Genomic DNA, 21453 nt, shown 5'->3' with positions numbered 1-21453 from the left:
GCTGTTTCTGATGGTGGTTCAGCTGGATTAGGGCAGTGTTGAATGCATGACGCAGCTGTTCTTGCCATGGGAAAGCCTTGCCCCAAGGGCCCTGGGGCAGTGGTTCTCAAAGTGGGGGTCCCTGGCCAGCAGCATAACATCACCTGGAAACTAAGAGATGCAGAGTCTCAGGCTCCAACCCAGATCTTCTGAATCAGAAACTCTGCAGGACGGGAGGAGTGGGGGAGGAATCCATGTTCTAACAAGCCTCTGTCAGATTCTGATGCACAAGTTTGAGAACCTCTGTTCTTGGGAGATCCTTGAAAAGAAAAAAGAGGAAAACTCCAATAACTTATGTTATGATCCATATATCTCACCTTGGCAGAAACCAAATGGAAGAGTGGTTCTCCACCCTGGCTGCCCACTGGAGTCACAGGGGGACCTTTGAAAACTACTGATGCCTGAGTCCCATCCTCAGAAATTCTGGTTTCATTGGATTGGTGTTGGCCTGATCATTTGATTTTTGAAATAAGGATTTGAATGGGGACTAGATGATTAAATGAATGGTTGGCTTCTGAATACTTCTGAGTACAAAATTGTACTTGGGGGAGAAAACAAGACAGGCTTTGAAGGGGAGGGTCAAGACAAATGTAAGAGAAGCTAGACCTTCGGGCCTTGGTGAATACCAGTGAAGCTTGAATAATTCATGAGGTTGTGGTGGGGGGAGAAGGTAGTCTGAATTCATAACAATTCTTAAGGAGGCACTCATTTTCAAAGAGATGCCAATTATAAAGTAGATATGCCGTCAAGGCTGCTCCATGAATAAGGTGTCATTGTGATTTTTACTCAGTCTTCATGGAAATGATTCTACTAATTCTGATTGAAAACAATACGCTGACATCCTCCTGGCAGCTTCGCTGAGACCATATCTGTATGTTAAGAACGTACTCTGACCCTCTGGCCTCTCGAACCTCGCTGTTTCCCCTTTGCTCCATGAACCTTCCTCCCCGGCTGACGTAGTCAGTTTACTGGTCCCCAAGCCTTCTCTGTTCCCATGTCCTGGTATTTGTTGACACCTCCCGCACCTCCTTCTCCTCTAAGGGAGGGCCTAGCTCCTTCTAGAATCCTCCATGGACCCCACCACTTCAGAGAGCTCCCCTTTCTCCTAATCCTTTCAGCACCCAGTGTCTTTAAGGCACTCTGCTCCTATTTTGTTTTCATCATTCTACCCATTTCCCATCTCTGCCCCTGGATCATAACCCCTATACACACACCACTGCCTCAGGACAGTGATGGTTTATAACTCTTTGCCTCCTGTCTAGCACAGCACCCCACACTCTACAGGCTCCACAAACGGTAGGCAAGAAACTGTGCAAAAGTGAATTTCGGTCCATCTTCTTCCCACCTCAGAATGGTGGGCAGATGAGAAGGCACCACCCCTAAGGAGGTATGACTGTGGTTTGGCCCTTCTTGAGGACAGAATCCATAGGAAGCACGCCAGGGTGGAAATCCCAAAAGGAGCGTCCTCCAGAGTGAGATGTGGCCCTCGTGGGAGGGGCTCTCACCGTCTCATTAGTCCGTGTTGCTTTGTATTAGTTTCCTAGGACTGCCGTAGCAAATCACCACAAACCTGGTGGTTTAAAATAATAGAAATCTGTTCTCTCACAGTTCTGGAGGCCAGATGTCTGAGACCAGTGTCTCTGGGCTGAAGTCAAAGTGTCGGCCAGGCCATGCTCCCTCCAGAGGCTCTAGGAGAGATCCTTCCCTGCCTCTTCCAGCTTCTGGTGGCACCACCTTCCTTGGCTCGTGGCCGCATCACTCTAATCTCCACCTCCCTGGTCACGTTGCCTTCTCCTCCCTTCTCAAATCGCCTCTGCCTCCCTCTTATAAGGACATCTGTGACTGCATTTAGGGTCCACCCTGGTGATCCAAAATAAAGACATTTGTGACTGCATTTAAGGCCCACTCTGGTGATCCAAAATAATCTCCCCAACTCAAGATCCTTAACTTAATCACAACTGTAAAGTCCTTTTTTGCCATCTAAGGTAACATTCACGCATTAAGGGATTAGGACATGGATACCTTTGCAGGGGGGCGGGCCATGATATAACCCACCACACATACCAAGGTAACTGGAGCCTGCAAAGGGACAGAGACTTGTCCAAGGTCACACTTCAAGGTCATAATAGAAATTAGACAGAGACCCAGATCTCCTTTCTGTCAATTTTGGGCTTCTCCCACTAGACCAAGCTGACGCCTATAAAAAAGTAAGACAGACAGATTTTAGAATAACACTTCGTACCCTAATTCCTTCATCTTCTCTCCAGAACGTGTGCTACTAGGGTCCCTGAGTCCCGGTTCTGTTACTTTGCTGGCCTGTGTCGTGTGGGCAGCTGCAGCGGAATTCGCTAAAAGGCATTTCCTCCTCTACTTTCAGGACCGCCTCTTTTTCGTCATGGAGTATGTAAATGGTGGAGACCTCATGTTCCAGATTCAGCGGTCCCGAAAATTCGACGAGCCTCGTTCCCGGTTCTATGCTGCAGAGGTTACGTCAGCCCTCATGTTCCTCCACCAACATGGAGTCATCTACAGGTACCTCTCCTCTCCTCCTCTCTTCCACAAAAGCGGAAAAAATAAAGAGTTTTCCGGATGCTTGGACTGACTTGGCTCCCGCCCCACTGGTCTCTTAGCAACCCGCTTTAGATTAGTTGTTTGTTCCAATTTGCTTACAGAGGGCTTTTTGGGGGGCTGTTTATCACTGTGAATGTTAATATTTGAATGGCCCTGGGAGATCTGACCCACTGTTTGTGCCAGTTTTGATTGAAAGCTTAAGCACGACATTTGAAAGGCTCAGCGCCAAGTAACCTTGAGGTGACCTTCGTTTCTCTCTGCCCCACCCCCCTACCCTCTTCCTTGAACATCAGGGCATTCTCTTTACTTTTTCCTTCTGTGCCATGAACTTCCTCCCCTTCCCAACCTCTTGCCACTTCCTGAGTTTGTTTGGCTTAGCTGTCTCCAGCAGATAGAATCGGAGAAGGAGGAGTTCCTTGCGGGTCTCAGGGTTTATGATCTTGGGGGGGAGGAGGGGAGGGGAACTAGACAATATCCAACAGGAAGTGACTCTCTACAGATCATCCAGTCCCTTATTACTGCTTTGTCCCCCTTCCAAGAAAACATAGAACGAACACACACACAAAAAAATTTTCCAGTAAGAGAGCGAGACTACGCAGGCTCTTCTGTGAGGTCAGGAATTCTGGGAGGAGTAAATATTTAAAATTAGCAACAAGGACACTAAAGTTCCTTAAGGTTTTTTTCAATGACTGTCAATTTCTTTACTCAGATTTTGCTTCCTCCTTTTTTTTTTTTTTTTAATTGGGTAGAAGAATAGCTGGCTTGGTTCAACCCAGAGCTAATCCCTCACCAGAACTTCACTGACCTGTTCCCTGGAGCAATGCCCCGACTAATGTTCTCCAAGGGGTTCTGACCAACCCTCACCAGCTTCCTAAAGTCCCTCTGCTGAAACATAGTCAGTGGCTCCCTATGGCCTGCATAACAAAGCCCATACTTTCTAGCCTGCTTTCATGGCCCTCCATGACAGGAGTCCACCTATTTGTTTCCTGTTACTGCATAACAAATTACCACAAACGCAGTGCCTTAAAACAACACCCATTGATTATCTCACAGTTTCCACGGGGCAGGAGTCCAGGCAAGGCACACCTGGGTTTCTCTGCTGTGATCAAGGTGTCAGCCAGAGTGCATTCTTATCTGAAGTTTGGGCTCCTCTTCCAGGCTTACATGGTTGCAGGCAGAATTCATTTCCTTGCAGCTGGAGCATTCACGTGGCTTCCTCAAGGCCAGCAGGAGAGAAAGTCTTTCCTGCTTTGAGTCTCTAACTTCAGGGAGACCTGGGCCCTCTTTGAAACAGATCATTTGATTAGATTGGGCGCAGCCTGGCTAACCTCTCTTTTGTTTAACTCAAAGTCAAATGACTTAGGGACTTTAATTATACATGCAAATCTCTTGGCCCTTGCCCTCTAATGTCATATAATCTCAATAGTGATATCACATCCCTTTTCCACATTGTTTTGGTTGGAGGTAAGTCACAGTTTCGCCACCGTATACAAGGGGAGGGGGTATGAGATTATACCAGAGTGTGACACCTTGGGGGTCACCTTAGGTTATGTCTACTACAGCCCATAACACCTTTCTCCCCTCACTTCCCATGATCTCTTGTTTTGAACCTACCAAGGTTCTTAGCTTTCCTCAAACTCACCTGCCAATTCCCAACTTCCTCATTTTTCTGCCCTCCTCTCCACCTCCTCTGTCCAGCCCAGAAGCCTCATGCAATACTGCCTGCCGGCCAGAAGCCTGGTCCCACCAACCAGAGCGAGTCTCTCCATCCACCACACTTTATTTGCAATTTGGGAATGAATTGCAAGTTGAAACTAATTGCTGCACCTGCCACTCTTCACCTTCTTTTAGGGTCGGGCATCCATGTGGGTCCTTCACTAAGTCACACCCTCTCCTTTAGGGCCATGGCTGTTTCTTTTTAACCCTTTGATCTTCTTATTTTACATCCTCTTCTTATCTTGCACGTAGTAAATGGTCAACAAATGACCATTGGCTTCAATTAGTTTAAAACCCTAATCTCTGCCCCCAAAACTGGTTGCAGGCTAGGGTTAGATACGTGAAAAGATCACCCAGTCTACAAGGCAGTGCACTATTAGGCGCCAGTGACAAGAAGAATTGTCATTCATTGATATATCATCCCCATCCCCTCCCTATTAGAGTTGGATATAAGCATCCACAGTTTACCAGCAGGGATTCAGAGACTTCCCTTAAATAATTTGCCCCAGGCCGTAAGTGACTGGACTTAGGAAGTGTAACTGATCAGCCAGCTCATGCTACACATCATGACACTTGTCATGGGGCTCAAGTCCAAGTCCACACTTTACTAGTCATTCCAGGTACTCCAAAACTTGACTTTTTCTTACATGTCTGGTTTCTTCTCCTCTCTACTTCCCTCGTTGAATGCTTCCCTCTCATCACACCTGTGAACACTTTTGTTCTGTTGACTTCTATGAGCCATACATGGCCCCTCTCTTGCTCTCCTTCCCATCTCCTTGACCATCTCTCTTCAATCTCTATATCACCTGGCCTGGTCCTTCTCCCCTCCACCCCCATATTCTAAATGCTGGTTTTCCCCACGGACTTCATCCCCAAATACTCCTCCTGAGCAATTTCAGCATTTGCATGCCTCCAAGTGACACCTGTGTGCCCGTCCGTGACTTCCATATCACTTTCTCCAGAACCCCGCACAAGATCTCTCTCTTTCAAGACATCCTCCAAGGCCTTCTTCCTTCTTCCCTGGCTAGTGTGCAAGAATTTCTTGACTTGACTCACTCACTGCCTCTCGGTTTTCTGCCCTTCTGTCTGTCTACCTCCCTCTCCATCGCTGCCCAGTGTTCTTTCAAAGCACAGGCTGATTGTCACAGGGTCCCCTTCTTAGCATCCTTCAACCCTCATAAGATAAAGCACAGAAAGGGGTGCTTGTTCTACCCAGAGGAGATGCCTTTTTGTGTTTCTCACAAAGACACCATGCCTGCTGACAGGGCCCTCGTGGCCACCATGATCTTTTGATCCTCATCCCCCTTCCCCCAACCGTGTACCCACCCTCAAGGCCCTCCAAATTAGGCCATTCTCCCCCAAATACCCTTCTCTTTCATTTCCCCTAGTCTTTGTCTCCACTGTCCCTGGAATTCCCTTGCTCCTAATCTGTGTCTTGATCCGTGAGTGGCTTCCAGGTCACATCTATGGTCTGACTGCCTTAGAGTCTCTGGCTTAAAAAATGGGTAGATTCCAGAATACTGGACACGGGGACTAGATAAGGATATAGGTGAGGAAAGAGTGGCCATGAGTTGGTGATCGCTGAAGCTAGGGGATGGGTACACGGGGGTTCACTATTCTGTCTGCTTTTTTGTATGTTTTGAATTTATCATAATAATCATAATTTTTTTAAAAAGAATAGCAATTCCAGGGTACCATTCCTAGAGCCTTTGATTCAGTAGGTCTGGTATGGGGTTCAGGAATCTGTACTTTCTTCAAACATTCCTCAGGTGATTCGGGGACCACGGGTCTAGAAAAATTCCGTTCTGCCCTCAGAACTGTGTCAGATGCCCCGGCTCTGGGAGGCCTCCTCTGACCACCCAGCCTGCCGTGGGGGTCATGCCTTCCCTGAGCGACAGCATCTCTCTGGATCAGGCTGGTTCCCTTTGCCAACCTTGTATTTTCACTTAAGATACCTATTCTGTGATTGAGAACTCCATGCAAGCATGCTTACCTGGCTGGCCTAGGATGGTACCCTGCTTGTAGTAGGTGTTCACTAAATACTTGTTCTAGTCTCGAATGCTCCAGAGCCTTCCAGTCTAGTGGGTTGCTACCTAATACATGTGCACTTTTGAAAGTCTGTGTTGGAAGCATCTGCAAAACACACACACACACACACACACACACACACACACACACACACACACGTTTTTTTTCTCTTTGCCCCTGAACGGCTCCCCTTCCTTTATCTCTCTCGATTCATAGATGAATGAGGACCATGTGATCTCTCTTTCCCATGCTGCTTTGTCTGAAGCTTCCAGCACACGGGCTGTATGGTATGTGTCTCTGCATATTCGCCTCTGGCTGTTCCGAAGCCCAGGTGGAGACCATATTTTGGGTGGTGCAGGGGTTTATCTGGGAGATGGGCAAGAACAAATTTTGCAGGCGGAACCTCATTGCTGAAGTTGAGATAGAATTTTCCGGCTTTCCTGCTGGCATTTATACACAAACTAATTAGCAACTAATTGGCCAGGGTTCAGGAACTAAGGGAAGAAGTCGTTTCCCTGACTGGGGGCTCACACTTGAAGTCGAGCCCAGGCTGACAGGCTCCCATTCCTCTGGGCCCTCTCTGGTCAGGTTCCCCCCATGGGCGGCACAGGGCACTGTCTCTGTGTCCCCTGCCCGGCATTCCTGAGGATCCTCTGTGTGCTGCAGTGGGAACAGGCGTTAGCTTAATGTGTGTCCATGCTTCCTAACTATGGCTTTTAAAAATCTCTTCCCCTCCCTTACGCGCTCACACATACCATGACGGGGAGAGGTTTTCAGGGGTGGACTTTCTTCCGAAAGTTGATTCAGGAAACTTTCTCCTATTATACATCATGCTCAGAGCTTGTCTGTTTTCCTCTGAGCTGCTCAGTACAGCAGCTGAGTCTCAGAGGATGCTCCTCTGACCATGGGACATGGAAGAGAGACTGCGGGATCCACCTCAGACACAGAGGGCAGCAGGGGTTCCCTGGGAGGAGAACCAGAGGCTTGGCAGACAGGAATGCATCTTCTTCTTTCACAATCACATGTACTGTGGCAGAGGGTGGCAAAGAACATGGCTTCTGCCCCTCTGGCCAAGTGTCTTGACGCTAGAAGAATGAATTCCTTCCTTCATTTTTATAAAATTGAATTCCTTTCTTTAGAGTATAGAAGTAGTGGTCATAGGAAAAAATCAAAATTTAAACAGCAAAGAAAGGTAAAGTCAGTTTTCTCTTCCCCGACCTCATAGGTACCCAGGACAAAACAGTTGAACAGCTTCTAGAGAATCCTTCAAGAAATCTTGAGCAAGTGACTGAACCTCTTCATGACTGGCTTCCCTGTGGGGTTCGGATAATACCTCCCTTGTCTCCTTTCTAAAGTAGTTGAGAGCGATCATGAGTGGTCGGACTGTACAGGTAGAAGTGAAGGATATAAAAACAAGTGGGGAATGACAAGGTATCTTATTTATGTCCAGTATGATTGATGATTGACATTCCTCGCTTAGAGCACTAAAATCTGGCCTTTTACCAGCAGGAGAGGAAGTTGTAAGTTTTAAAGCTCTCCTGCTCCTTTAATTCTCCAAGATTTTCAGTCTTTAATAAGCCATCATCATCACCCCCCAAAAGTCAGTCCTCCCTGGGTGCCTCTTATGTGTCTGGTGCCAGAACTGAGGGGCAGTAAGGGGACAGGAAGAGAGAGAAGGGCATTTCTGCTTTGGCCCCATCTAGATCACTCTGTGCTCTGGAGGTGCTTAGAAAAGGCTTTCCTTGTTGATGATAATGTTTATGAAAAGTCAATTAAGAATTAAGAGCAGGGAACAAAGATTTCATTTAGACTCAGATAAGCCTGAGTCTGAAATGTCTGGTCCTTTCCAGGGCTGGGGGACAAAGCCCAAAAGGGGGGACTTGGGAGGGATTTCCCTAGAAAGAGCTGAAGACATACACAGGTCTCTGGCTGTGCTCTCCAAGCCCAGCCTCCCTGGGAAATGCATACAGAGTTGTGATGTGCTCCGTAGTCTTACCTTCCTGGTGGTCTAAGGGGGTTGTGTGCCTGGTCTGCGGAATGATGGCCTGCCTGGATCCCTGGAAAGCTTTCCTGCCACAGGCAGTTAGGCGGTTCCTGAGTTGATGACGGTCTCTGGTTAAAGGCTGTGTTAATAACTGGAAAATCTACTGTTTAGAGTCTCATCTTCTTTCAGTACATTACCAGTGTAGCTGATGCTCATACATAGCAGGGGAGGAGGAGGAATTGGCGTGATTCCTTCCACTTTCCTTCTCAGTCCTCTTAGGACCTGGCCCTTAGAAAATCACGTGGGGGTCTTTGTTCCCACAGAGCACTGTTCTCAGCCGTCAGCATTCCCCCACCCATGGTAGAAAATGATACTTTCGTGTAAAACTCTTAAGGACCTAGGGGCTGAGTGTGTAATGAGGTGATACCAGTTCCCGTGGCAGGAATCGCAGTGTAAATGTTAGATCAAGGAGGCCCTCAGAGGCTGTCTAATCCACCTCCATTTTATAGATGTGGAACTTGGAAACCCAAACCGGGCAGTAACTCACTCAAGTTTATGCAGTGAGGTGTTATAAAGCTTAGATGTTATTTTAATCAAAGATATTCATATAGATAAAGATTCAAACCGTTCTACACAGTGCTTAAAGAAATGAGAAGCCATTTTCTGCCCTTCCTCCCCACCAATTTCCCCTTCCACAGAGACAACCACTTACAATTCTTTTAGCTGACACTTCTGGTATGGACCTTTGTATTTCAAAATAACATGGGCTCTTTTGTGGTTTTTTTTTTTTAATTGACATATAGTTGATTTCCAGAGTTGTGTTAGTTTCTGGTGTACAGCAAAGTGATTCAATTATACGTATATATATATTTTTTCACATTTCCATTATGGTTTATTACAGGATATTGACTATATTTCCCTATGCTGTACAGTAGGACCTTGATGTTTATCTATTTTAAATATAATAGTTTGTGTCTGCTAATCCCAAACTCCTAATTTATCCCTCCTTCATCCCATTCGCAATTTTTGGTAACCATAAATTGGTTTTCTATGTCAGTGAGTCTTTATCTGTTTTGTAAATAAGTTCATTTGTATCATAATTTAGATTCCACATATAAGTGATATCATATTACATTTGTCTTTCTCTGTCTGACTTACTTCACTTAGTATGATAATCTCTAGGTCCATCCATATTGCTGCAAATGGCATCATTTCATTTTTTATGGCTGAGTAGTATTCCATGGATATATATACCACATTCTCTTTATCCATTCATCTGTCGATGGACATTTAGGTTGCTTCCATGTCTTGGCTGTTGTAAATAGTGCTGCTTTGAATATTAGGATGCATGTATCTTTTTGAATTAGAGCTGTCTCTGGATATATGCCCAGGAGTGGGATTGGTGGATCATATGGCAACTCTATTTTTAGTTTTTTAACGAACCTCTGTATTGTTTTCCATGGTGGCTGCACCAGTTTATATTCCTACCAACAGTGTAGGAGGGTTCCCTTTTCTCCACACCCTCTCCAGCAGTTGTTATTTGTAGACTTTTTAATGATGGCCATTCTGACCAGGGTGAGGTGATACCTCATTGTACTAAATAACATGTTTTAATGTTATTTTTTAAATTTTATTTTAGACATTATCTAGTGACTTTCTACTGTGGAAGTGAGAATTTAGTTCTCTGCCCCACCTACTACCTACTCACCACCCCATCACATCCACATAGCCTTCCAAACCTCCCATCTTCTCAACAGAGTTTACTGTAATTTTTGTTAAATAAATGTACATTGTATACATTATTATGACTGTGAAATACTATTTGGAACCAAGCCACTTGATAAGCTATAATTACTTTTCCTTTCCTATACATTTTCTCTGTTTGTTTTCCCTGGAGATAACACAGATGCTCTCCAGATTGTCCACATCTCCCTTCAGGGTAGCTATAGGTGCAATAGGCATTCTATCAGTATTCTTGGATAAATTTCTACCGGTACCTTCTAAACTGTTCCAGTCTGAACGGTTGTCCTCAGTGCCTACTGCAGAGCTGTCACCCTAGGATCTCCCTTCACTGTTGTCCAGGCGTCTTTGCCTCTTCCATGTGAGAGTTCCTCTCTTATATCACATGTGTCCTCTTTCTTGATACACTTTCTTGATGTGGTGATGTACCTTCTGAGAAAGAGTATGAAAAGTAAATTTTTGAGATCTTCCTTTTATATCTAAAACCATCTTGATTGTACTCTCAAACTTGATGAAGAGTTTGGCTAGGTATAGAATTCTAGATTGAAAAACATTTTCACTCAAAATGTGAAGGTATTGTTCCACTGCCTTCCAACTCACAGTATTGCTAATAAGAAGTCCAAAACTATTTTGTTCTTGATCCTTTGTATGGACCTATTTCTTTTTTCTGGAAGCTTGTTAATTACATGTTAATGATGTGGTGTGGACCCATTTTCATCCATTGCACTGGGCCTTAGAGAAACCTTTTTAATTTAGAAAATCATGTCCTTCAGTTCTGGGAAATGTCTAATTTCTTTAATGATTTCTTCTGTTCTCTTTCTGTAACTATCATTCAGATATTGGAGTAGTCAACTTGGGCATCATTACAATGAATCATCCTATGGGCCACTTATTTGGGGGAACTTCTGACTATCAATATTTTTAGAGTTTTTCTCTTGGAGTCCTCAGATTACCCTGGGAAGACTTTTCCAGAGTCCTGTCTGAAGAGACAGGGCTTGGCAGCCATGTGAGCCAAATGAAAGAAGAGGGTTGAAGGCCCAGCTCCCAGAATACATATATCCATCCAATTGCCCTATTTTTAGTTCTATACACTGGTGCCTGCCCTCTCCCGCATTCCACCCTGGTCTCAGAGACTTTCTGTTTCTCCCCTGCAGAGAATAAATCTCTGATGTAGAGAAGGGGCTGTGCAGAGTAAGAAGAGAATCTGAGTTTTTAATTGCTTTTCAACCAGATCTCTTCACTTTATCTCTTTCTACATCATCCTCATCTCCAGAGGCAACGGTTACTGCAAATTCCTGAGCTTTGTTAGAGCAGGAAGTGGGAGATTCTACAGCGTAAATTTGATCATTCTTGACTTTCCCCATTGCTGGTTCAGGATTCAGCTCTTTCTCAGGTCTACTGAGTCATGTCCCACTCACCCCTCTGCTTTCCAGCTTCCAAAACTACGTCACTGTTCTTTCTTCTCTTGTTTGCCCCCATCTTTGTGTGTTTAGGCCTTTGTGTGTAATTTTGGGACGGAGAGAAAAATAATTCGTTGTGGGTATTTGAGAAGTCAATAATTTTATATCTAGAAGTCAATAATAATAATAACAATAACAAAAATAATAACCACCACAGCAGTAGCAGCAACAGCAACAACGATAGCAAGATACTCATTTAGCCTTCGTTACCAGCCAGACTCTATTCTGAGCACTTTGCACCCATTAACTCATTTAATCATCACACAACAGCTCTGTGCGGTAGATACAGCTATTATCCATGGGATTTACGGTATTTCCAGAGAAGGAGATCCTGCCAGATCCCACCCGACTGACGCCACTGTCAGGTCACCCTGTCCCATTGCTGTCAGCTGCGGTCTTGTGTGGGAAGCAAAGTTGTATGCTGGAGACACAGCGCTGAATTTGGAGTCGGAGAACTGGGGCTGAATCCAGCATCTGTCTCGTCTTTATTGTGTTTTCCTGGGCAGAATACTTAAACTGTTTGAAGTGTAGTTCCCTCACTGTACCATGGGAATTAGAATGCAAAGCTCCCTGGACTGTGTGGAAAATTACATGAGAAAACATTTGCAGAAGTGCCGAGCGCAATTCTTGGCACCTAGGAAGCTCCATAAATATTGGTTGGATGAATGAGTGGGAGGAGGGTTATGGAGTCAGAGGATGTTATGGGCTGAATTGTGTCCCCTCCAAATTCGTATGTTAAGGTCCTAACTCCTAGTACCTCAGAATGTGGCTGTATTTGGAGGTAGGCCCTTTAAAGAGGTAAGAGGTAAAGTAAGGTCACATGGGTGATCCCTAATCCAGTATGACCAGTGTCTTAATAAGATGAGGAGATTAGGACACAGACATGCACAGAGGGAGACCATGAAGACACCAGGAGAAAACCCATTTACAGGCCAAAGAGAAATCTCAGAAGAAACCAATCCTCCATCTGGGACTTCCAGCCTCCAGAACTGTGAGAAGTACATTTCTGTTGCTTAAGTCACCCAGAGTGTGGTACTTGGCTATAGCAACCCTAGCAAACTAATATAGAGAACACAGGTTGCAGTCCCAGCATTGCCACTTACTAACCGTGTAACCCTGGGCAAACGACCTAATCTCTCTGAGCCACAGTTTCCTCATCTGTAAAATGGAGCTGATAATAAATATCACATCAAAATAAGATGGCCAGGCCTGCAGCCTTGGCATAAATTGAAAGCTTTACATAAGCTAATGGACATAAAAGGATTCTGTAAGTTGTTTGGGGCACAGCAAGGTGTGGGGAGGTGCAGACACTCCGGGAACGATGACACCCTGTTTGTGGGGAGCAAGGTGGTGGACATGTGAGGCTCTGTCCCCATGCAGGTCAAGGGCCCATCTAGGACAGGGCCTAGATGTCAGGGTCAGGCAGTATTCCAGGGAAGGGAGCCTCTCTTTGGCGTTATTCCAATACTGTAAGCATGCAGGGACCCTGAGGCAGGGTAAGAGAGTACTGAGAAATGCACCTAACAGTGTCCAATGGGCTGGAACAGCCGACAGGTGTGCTTGCATAGGAAATCTGCGGGGTCTGACTTCCGTGCCTCGGCCTCCTTGACGGAGATCTACCATCTTCATGAGCTCCCACTCCACCACCCCCACCCCCATCCCCCACTCCCTACATGACCACCTTCAGCAAAAAGGCTGACTTCAAAAATGTGTGTTTTGGTACTGAGAGTCATTTGGCCCCTCTACCATGTTGTATAATTGAAGGACTTGTCTCCCGATAAAGGAATACTAAGTGTAATTGTGGGGTTTCAGGGGTAGTCACTTTTTTGTGGGTCTAGGTTTACTTAGAGGTGAGGCCATCTTCACCCCAAACTCCTTTCGTGCAGTGTCACCTGCCAGTGACAGTGTAGGGTGAAGTCGTGACATGATAAAGGGGAGGGGAAGAGAGAGCAGAGCCTGAGCTGGTTGGGATGAAAGCCAAGTTTATATTCTTCTGAGGAAGCCATGTTATTGCCGACCAGATCAGAAGTAGAATGCTGACTCAGTTGACATTGGAGGCTCAGAGCAAACAGGAAGTTTGGAACCAGAGGGAAATTCCTGATTAAATGTGTCGGAGTGTTTCAGCTAATAGTGTGTGTTCAGAGAGAAAATGATCAGGGACCCTGTCATCTACTTTTGTGTCTCTCATTATACCTAGCACAGAGCTGAGAACCCATTGTAGTGGGTAAGGACTCCTGGCTCAAACTCTTGTCTCCACCGCTTATTAGGTATGTGATCTTCAGCAAGGCACTTACTTCTCTAACCCTCAGTTTCTTCATCTGTAAAATTACCTCCCTCAAAGAGATATTGTGAGAATCAAATACATGTTAATATGTGTAAAATCATTACGATTGTGTCGGGTACAGAGTAAACACTCCCTGAATGCTCGCTGCTGCTATTGCCATCGTTATTCTATTTCACAAGTGGCCGAGCGGACAGTTGGTCAGATTCACTTTGTCCATCTCGAAAAGTTTACCATGAATGTATCTTGCTAGCGGGCAAACTGATGAAAACACCTTGTCAGGTTAGAGTCTCCCAAACAAAGGCTAGTTTGAGGACTTGGGACCTGTATTATGAAGCAGAGTTCGGTATATGTAGCTTTTATGACCATGCAGTGCTGTTCTATAGAAGGTAGACATCTTGGAACATGTATTACTGCAATGTATTCAACAGTAGAGCCTGAATCCTCCTGGGCTGAGTCTTATGATTTTGTTTCTTCAATGCCTTTGGCTAATGATTGAACTGCAAAAAATGGGAATTGTTTTAGCAAACAGTGGGCAGCTTTGCCACGTGGTAAGCAGAGTGAGTCAGGGTGAGCGTCTGAGTGAATCCCGCGGTCTCAGCCCTGGCTGAGTCCAAGATGACTCAGGCCGTTGGGGGCGCTCCTCAGCCCATGGAAGCATTAGGGGCCACAGTTAATTAGCTTTGTTTCTCTCTTTGGTCATGTGGTAACAGGCTGATGGATTAATCCTGATGGTTGTTGCCACCTTCTCTCTCCTTGCTTCTGGGTCTCTTCTCCCACCATTCCTACAGATTAACTATCATAAAATAAGGGAGTTGGGGCACTTTCTTGCTCAGAAGTCTGCAGTGACTCTGTGTTGTCTCAGGATATTGTCCAGACTCTTCCACCTCTTACCTGAAGCCATCCCCAAGCTGACCCTCTCGCTAACTTCTTCTCCAGGATTTGCACACAGGTCTCTTCCCACCCACCCTGCCTTCCCAAGTGCTTCTCCCACCGGGCTCCTCCCTGGAAGGTGTCCTCATAAACACAGCCACACACACGGTGCATTTATCACCCAGATGCCAACATCAACTCCTCTCTTTGCCTAGGAATAGCGTACATTTTTCTAGACCTTCCTTTTCACTTTTTATTTTTTTTCTAACTCTTTTCAGCTTCAGTTCATTTTCCCCTGGCCCTTTCAAGCAAAGTTGGTCCTTTCTTCCTCCCGTTAACGCTGCATCTACTCCATTATATTCTAGCGTTTCTCACATTGTACTGACAACTGTTTCTTGGTTGAATAATCTTGTAGAGCTTCTGCGGGTTATGCTGAACTTAAGGTTGAATCCAATCACCCTTGAGTTCATGGCCAACCTATTCAAACGGATCGAGCAAAACACCTCCAGGGAGGTAGGGGGACGGACTTTCTAAATATATTTGGCCACAGGGATGCACTTTCTGATGGACTTCTTGCTGGACCCACATTTTCCTGGGCTTCCTTTCTGTGCGCACTGCCCCATTCCACGGTCCTTTTATTCTTCACAGTGTCTGGCTGATGAAGTGCTGCAGTAGAAAGAACGTGGGGCCAGGAATCGGGCCAGAACTCTGATAAAGCTTTGCCTCAGTTGGGTGACCTCAGGCAAATTACTTCTCCTCTCTGGACCTCGGCTCTGTACATGACGGCTGCATTGGAGGATCTTGCTCTGTGAGCCTAAGGTTGTTGGTCTGGGAATCCCTTGAACAGACTCTGAAAATGAATCTCAAAAAAATGGCATCTGCAAATGACCTCAGTGAGGCTCCAGAGGTAACTGTATTTAACTGCCTGGTGCCTTCTGGAGAGTTTAGAGGTCCTGGAACATGAGACTTCGTTGGCAGGTGGTCTCATGCTCTGCGCTCTGAATGTCAGATCACCCTCTGTGGATCCCCCACTCCAGTGTATCCACAGTCCCCCCTCTTAATCAAAACAAATGGTTTCTCAAGGGTCTGATGCGGCCAAGTTAAGTGTTTATCGCTGTAGCGAACAGAGCTTCCTCCAAGGGCCGTAACCCACCATATGGGCAAGAGTTCCTGTCTGAAGATCAGGGCTGTTTGCTTAGAACGTCATGGTCCCATCAAGATGGAGAATCTCACTCCCCAGGATTCAGAACCTTCTCTGAAGTGGGAAATCTCTCAGATGAAATTCCCTCCGTTGTTGGAAATCTGCTAATGCAAAAGCATTCATCCAAAAGGGATTTCAGTTTGGGTTTGTACCATTTCTTGAAGAGTACCGCTCTTTTGTTCAGAGAGCTGTGTGTTTAAGCAGATGCTCATTTATTCAGTCAGCAATGACTGTTAAGCCTCCTTGGTATATCAGGTGTAGGCCTTGGAGATACCATGAAAAGGAAAAGACACACACACACTCTCTGCCCTCTTGGCACTTAAGTTTGGGTGGGGATGCCAGGCAATAAAATGAACAATAACAATAAAAAACGGATAAGGATGGTGATAGGGACAGGATAGGGTGCCAGGGAACTACATAGCACAGATACCTCAGCTGGATGGGGAAGATCAAGGAAGGCTTTCTGGGGGAACTGACCTCTCCCAAAGAGGCCCAATGGGGTAAGAGTAGGCCAGAGGAAGAGATCATGGGAGAGTGTACCAAGGAGTGGGATCAGGATGTGTGAAGGCTTGGGTAGGCGGGATGCCAAAGGGGTCTGTGGGTCTAAAGAATTTCTACATGCCTGGATCTCAAAGCACAAAGGGAGGCTTGGTGAGCAGCGAGGCTTGAGGGGAGACCACAGACCCCATCCTGAGGGGCCACAGAATGACTGTCCAAAGTCACGTGACTGCACACTGTTGTGCTGTTAGGTTGTGTTATATGTGGAAATTGTGGAAGAAGGGCCTACTCTTTAATAGAATTGTAGAGGTGTGAGTAAACTTGGGGGTCAGCTCCTCCAACGCCATCTTCTATAGATGAGTAAATTAGGGAGGTGGTATGACTTGTCCAGGGTCCTTCAGTCTCTTGACGATGCAGACAGAACCACTGGTGCGGGCGGGCTCTGGTGTTTTTTGATAGTGTGGGCTGATAAACTGACTCCAAATAAACAAACAGAAGCACCTGGTTTGTAGCTGATTTCCATGGTGTACATATTCCCTCCAGGGGAAATTTCAAGCTACCCATGTTTCACAGTCAGCTCACAACGCTCCTGAAAATTTAGCAATCTGATTTGTGAGCTGGCACCAAAAGGGGAAAGCTATGCACATCTCTTCCCAGCTCCATGGCCAGTGACATTTTGTTGGTAGTTTGATGTCAGCCATGGTGGGAGTATTTGTACCATGGAACTCAGCAAATGCTACAGATCAAAGTTTGTTTCCCCTGGAAAGCTATTGTTAAATATTTACCAGTACACCACTGTAAAATGAAATCTGTAGATTAAGTCGGGCAGTGCTGTCTGGGTCAGCTATACCCTTCTTGGTTTTCTGCCTGTTTGATATATCACTGAAAAAGGGCATTTGTGCATTTCTCCTTTCAGTTCAATCGTCTTTTTTCTAACAGTTTTATTCCAATTTAATGCACATACCATACAATTCATCTGCTGAAAGTGTGCAAATCAGTGGCTTTTAGTATATTCACACAGTCGTGCAATTATCACCAAAATATTTTCATCACTCCAAAAAGAGACTCTATTTCTTTAAACCATCATCCCCCAGTCCTCCCCCACCCTCACTCCCAGCCCTAGGCAACCACTTATCTACTTTCTCTATAGATTTGCCTATTCTGGACATTACATATACATAGAATTATACAACATGTGGTGTCTTGTAACTGGCTTCTTTTACTTAGCATGTTTTCAAGGTTCATCCATATCGTAGCATGTATCAATGCTTCGTTCCTTTTCATGGCTGAATAATGTTTTGTCGTATGGGTATACCACATTTTGTTTATTCATTCTTCAGTTGATGGGCCTTTGGATTGTCCGCCTGCTGCTATTAATATTACTGTACAAGTCTTTGAGTGGACATATGTTTTCATTTATCTACCTAGGAGTAGAATTGCTGGGTCAGATGGCTTAACTTTTTGAAGAACTGTCAAGCTGTTTTCCAAAGTGACTGCATCATTTTACATTCCCACCAGCAACCTATGAAGGTTCCAGTTACTCCACATCTTCACCAACACTTGTAATTGTCCTTTTCGATTATATATCCAAGTAGATGTGATGTATATCTAACTCTGGTTTTGAGTTCTATCAGTTTTTGCCTCTATTTAGACACTCTCTTGTTCAGTACATACCTGTTTAGGATTTTTAGATCATCTTGAAGAATTGACCCTTTCATCATTATATAATGTACCTTATTCCTGATAATTTTCCTTACTGTGAAGTCTGCTTTGTCCAAAGTTAATATAGGTAGTCCAGCTTTCTTTTGATTAGTGTCAGCTTGGTAATTCTTTCTCCATCCTTTTAATCTATCTAAATCTTTATTATTTAATGTGTGTTTTTTTTTTTTTTTTTTTTTTTTTTTTTTTTTTTTTCGGTACGCGGGCCTCTCACCGCTGTGGCCTCTCCCGTTGCGGAGCACAGGCTCTGGACATGCAGGCTCAGCAGCCATGGCTCACGGGCCCAGCCGCTCTGCGGCATGTGGGATCTTCCCGGACCAGGGCACGAACCCGCGTCCCCTGCATCGGCAGGCGGACTCTCAACCACTGCACCACCAGGGAAGCCCTAATGTGTGTTTCTTATAGACAAAATATAGTTGGGTCTTGGTTTTTTATTTTATTTTTTATTTTTGGCTGCATTGGGTCTTCGTTGCTGCACATGGGCTCTCTCTAGTTGGATTGAGCAGGGACTACTCTTTGTTGTGGTACGTGGGCTTCTCCTTGTGGTGGTTCCTCTCGTTGTGGAGCAGGGGCTCTCGGCATGCAGGCTTCAGTAGTTGTGGCTCTCGGGCTCTAGAACACAGGCTCAGTAGTTGTGGCACACGGGCTTAGTTGCTCTGTGGCATGTGGGATCTTCCCAGACCAGGGCTCGAACCCATGTCCCCTTCATTGGCAGGCAGATTCTTAACCACTGCGCCACCAGGGAAGCCCTGTTTGTTCCTTAATCCACTCTGACAGTCTCTGTCTTTTAATTGGTGTATTTAGAGCATTCACATGTAAAGTGATTATTGACAGAATTGGACTGATATCTACTATTTTTGTAACTACTTTTTACTCATTACATTTGTTCTTTGTTTCCTCCCCCCCACACTTTTTCTGTTGCTTTCTTACTAAAAAAAAAAAAAAAATTGCCAGTTGTAATTGTAAGATGCATCCTAACTTCAAAATTGTTAAAATGTAAAAAAAAAAAATTTTTTAAGTGTGTTCTAGAATCTATGAACCATGGTCATAGTATCCCACCACCCATAAGGAGGTTGTAGAGCTTAAATAGGGCTGTGCATCAAAGTACTTGGTGCAGTATTTGGTATGGTAGTGAGCACTAGATATTAACCATTACCATAATTACTATATTAGTTCTACCCAATTACTCTGTGGACCTCACAGCTGACCTAGACACCCCAGTTCCGTCACTGCATCACAGTTGAGAATAATTGCCCTAAATACATAGGCATATGGTTCTGCACTGAGGTTTTTTGTGGTCCCTTACTGCAAATGTGTTCTCTTGGCCTGTTTGTTCTGTAGTACACAGTCACACACAGAACTCTGAGGTCAGACAGCCCCATATTTGAATCCCAGATTCATCACCTACAGATGCATGACCTTGAGAAATTTCTTAACCTCTAAGTCTCAGTTTCCTTACTTGTAAAATGTATATATTAATACCTTCCTTACAGAATGTGGTCAGGACATAGCAGGCGCCTAAATCATAGCTATTATTATTATCAGTTGTCATCCTATCTCTTTCTCTAAATAAGATACTTACTGTGCCTCAGTATCCCTTTTTGAGCTGGAAACTCTAGGCAGGACCTGATGGATGCATAGAAGAATTTAAACATTAGCAGGGGAAATGCCTTGAACCATAGGGACCAATCTCTCCAGGTAGATTTGGCAGTGGGGAAAGTGGGTGGGGCTCCTTCCTAGCATGCCTCACATAGGAGGTTCCCTCTTAGCCCAGGAGAGGCTCAGCTTTAATGCAAAAAGAGATTCCAGAGGGAATGCAGGCACAGCGGGGGCAACATGACGGCAGCTACCCTTCTCACATCCATCGTAAGGCAGTGCATCCTGATGGAACACCGGCTATGTATTCGTTGGTCCTTGCTGTTGTGGGGACACCAGGTGGGTGACTGTGCTTCATCTCTGCAGTTTTCTCCTCAAGAATATTCTAGATAACGCTATTTATTCATTTTCCTTTGCGTTCTTAATTTTGTTTCCCTAATCTGCAGTTTGGGTTTAATGGGAATGGATCACCCACCGCCCTCTCTCTTCACTCCCCAGACACATTTTTAGTGTCTGAACAACACCATGCTGGGCCTCTAGACCCAGATGAGCAGGAGATGCACATTGACAGAAGAATCCTGTAGTGCTTGGCTCTGTTTCATGGTGGTGGCGGTGTGTTGGACAGCATCAAACTGAACATGGGCAGAGCGAGTCCTGCCTAGAGGAAATTTCTGTGTCTGTCTAGTTTTGTGTGGTCGGGGACTTTGTTCATGGTTTTTCTGAGTCAAGGCTGCAACTTTCCCAGAGGCCGGGCCTCGCCTGGCCATCATGGCTAGAAACAGTAGTGCCCTTCCAGACCCCAAGGCTTCTAGAAGGATCTGAAATTCTTAACCTCAAGAGAGATACTTTGCTGTGCTTTATGATTCAGTGAGAATTTTGTGATGTACTGATGTGAGTTTAAAAAAAAAAAAAAACCAGGGTGAATTAGAGCAATTATCTGGATTACCCAAACCAAGAAAAGGGCAGGATTTGGAGAAAAAGGGTTTCAGGCCTCAATAATATATATTTGGGAATCCCTTTTTCCAAGATTTTATGTTCTAGAAGATCCCAGGAAATCCTGTCCCATTGGGCTGGGCTGCTGAGGAAAGACAGCGACAGTTCCACAAAGCTTCCAATCTGTCCTGAGTCGGCCTCCATGTGAATGACACCCCTGGAGAATTTCTCCATGCCGTGTCCCACCTGGACCACAGTGGAACTCAAGCCTCAGTCCTAAGCACTGTAAGGTTATGTCAATACTTGGTAAGGCGTCAGGGGCGTATTATTTCACAAGTTGTCAACTACCCAAAGCAGAACAGAGTTTTCAAGCTGAGTGAGTCACCTTGGACTTTTGCCCCCAACCTTGCAAGCTTCCATTGACAGGTCTGTTTTTAGACTCTTTTTCCCATCCTTTCCAGGTTCCTGTGAGGTAGTGGAGGTATGTGCTGTTTGTGAGAGTCTGAAAACCTAACTTATTTTTTGCACAAAGAAATACATATCATTAGACCCCAAACCTAGTGAAAAATGTCCACCCAGTGTGTCTTGTCCAGAGACTTGAGCTGCTAAGCACATGGCTAGAAGAATAAGCTGAGGGATGTAAGGAATCCAGAAGCCCCACTTTCCTGCAGATGTCATGGAATTCTCCAGTGGGGACCCTTTATTGTCAAAGGCAAATTTGTGTGCATACAACACGGTACCAGCCATCAATGAGAGATATATCTTTGCAGGCATGAAGCCAGATTTGGGAGCTATATCTGTATGTGCATCAGTG

General features: G+C 45.2%; 1 protein-coding gene across 5 annotated transcripts in view; it reads left to right on the top strand.

Moving 5' to 3' along the window:
- The window catches only part of PRKCE (protein kinase C epsilon), a 513985-nt gene that overhangs the window by 428605 nt on the left and 63927 nt on the right, over positions 1–21453 (top strand). For all 5 annotated transcript variants that reach the window (XM_059079910.2, XM_059079912.2, XM_059079911.2 and 2 more), the window contains one exon: positions 2417–2571. In XM_059079910.2, coding sequence (XP_058935893.1) covers positions 2417–2571 — 155 coding nt within the window. The remainder of the gene's footprint in view (positions 1–2416; positions 2572–21453) is intronic.

This window comes from Kogia breviceps, chromosome 11 (assembly GCF_026419965.1).
Source record: "Kogia breviceps isolate mKogBre1 chromosome 11, mKogBre1 haplotype 1, whole genome shotgun sequence".
Lineage (NCBI taxonomy): Eukaryota > Metazoa > Chordata > Mammalia > Artiodactyla > Physeteridae > Kogia > Kogia breviceps.
This window is presented reverse-complemented; position numbering and strand designations above follow the sequence as displayed.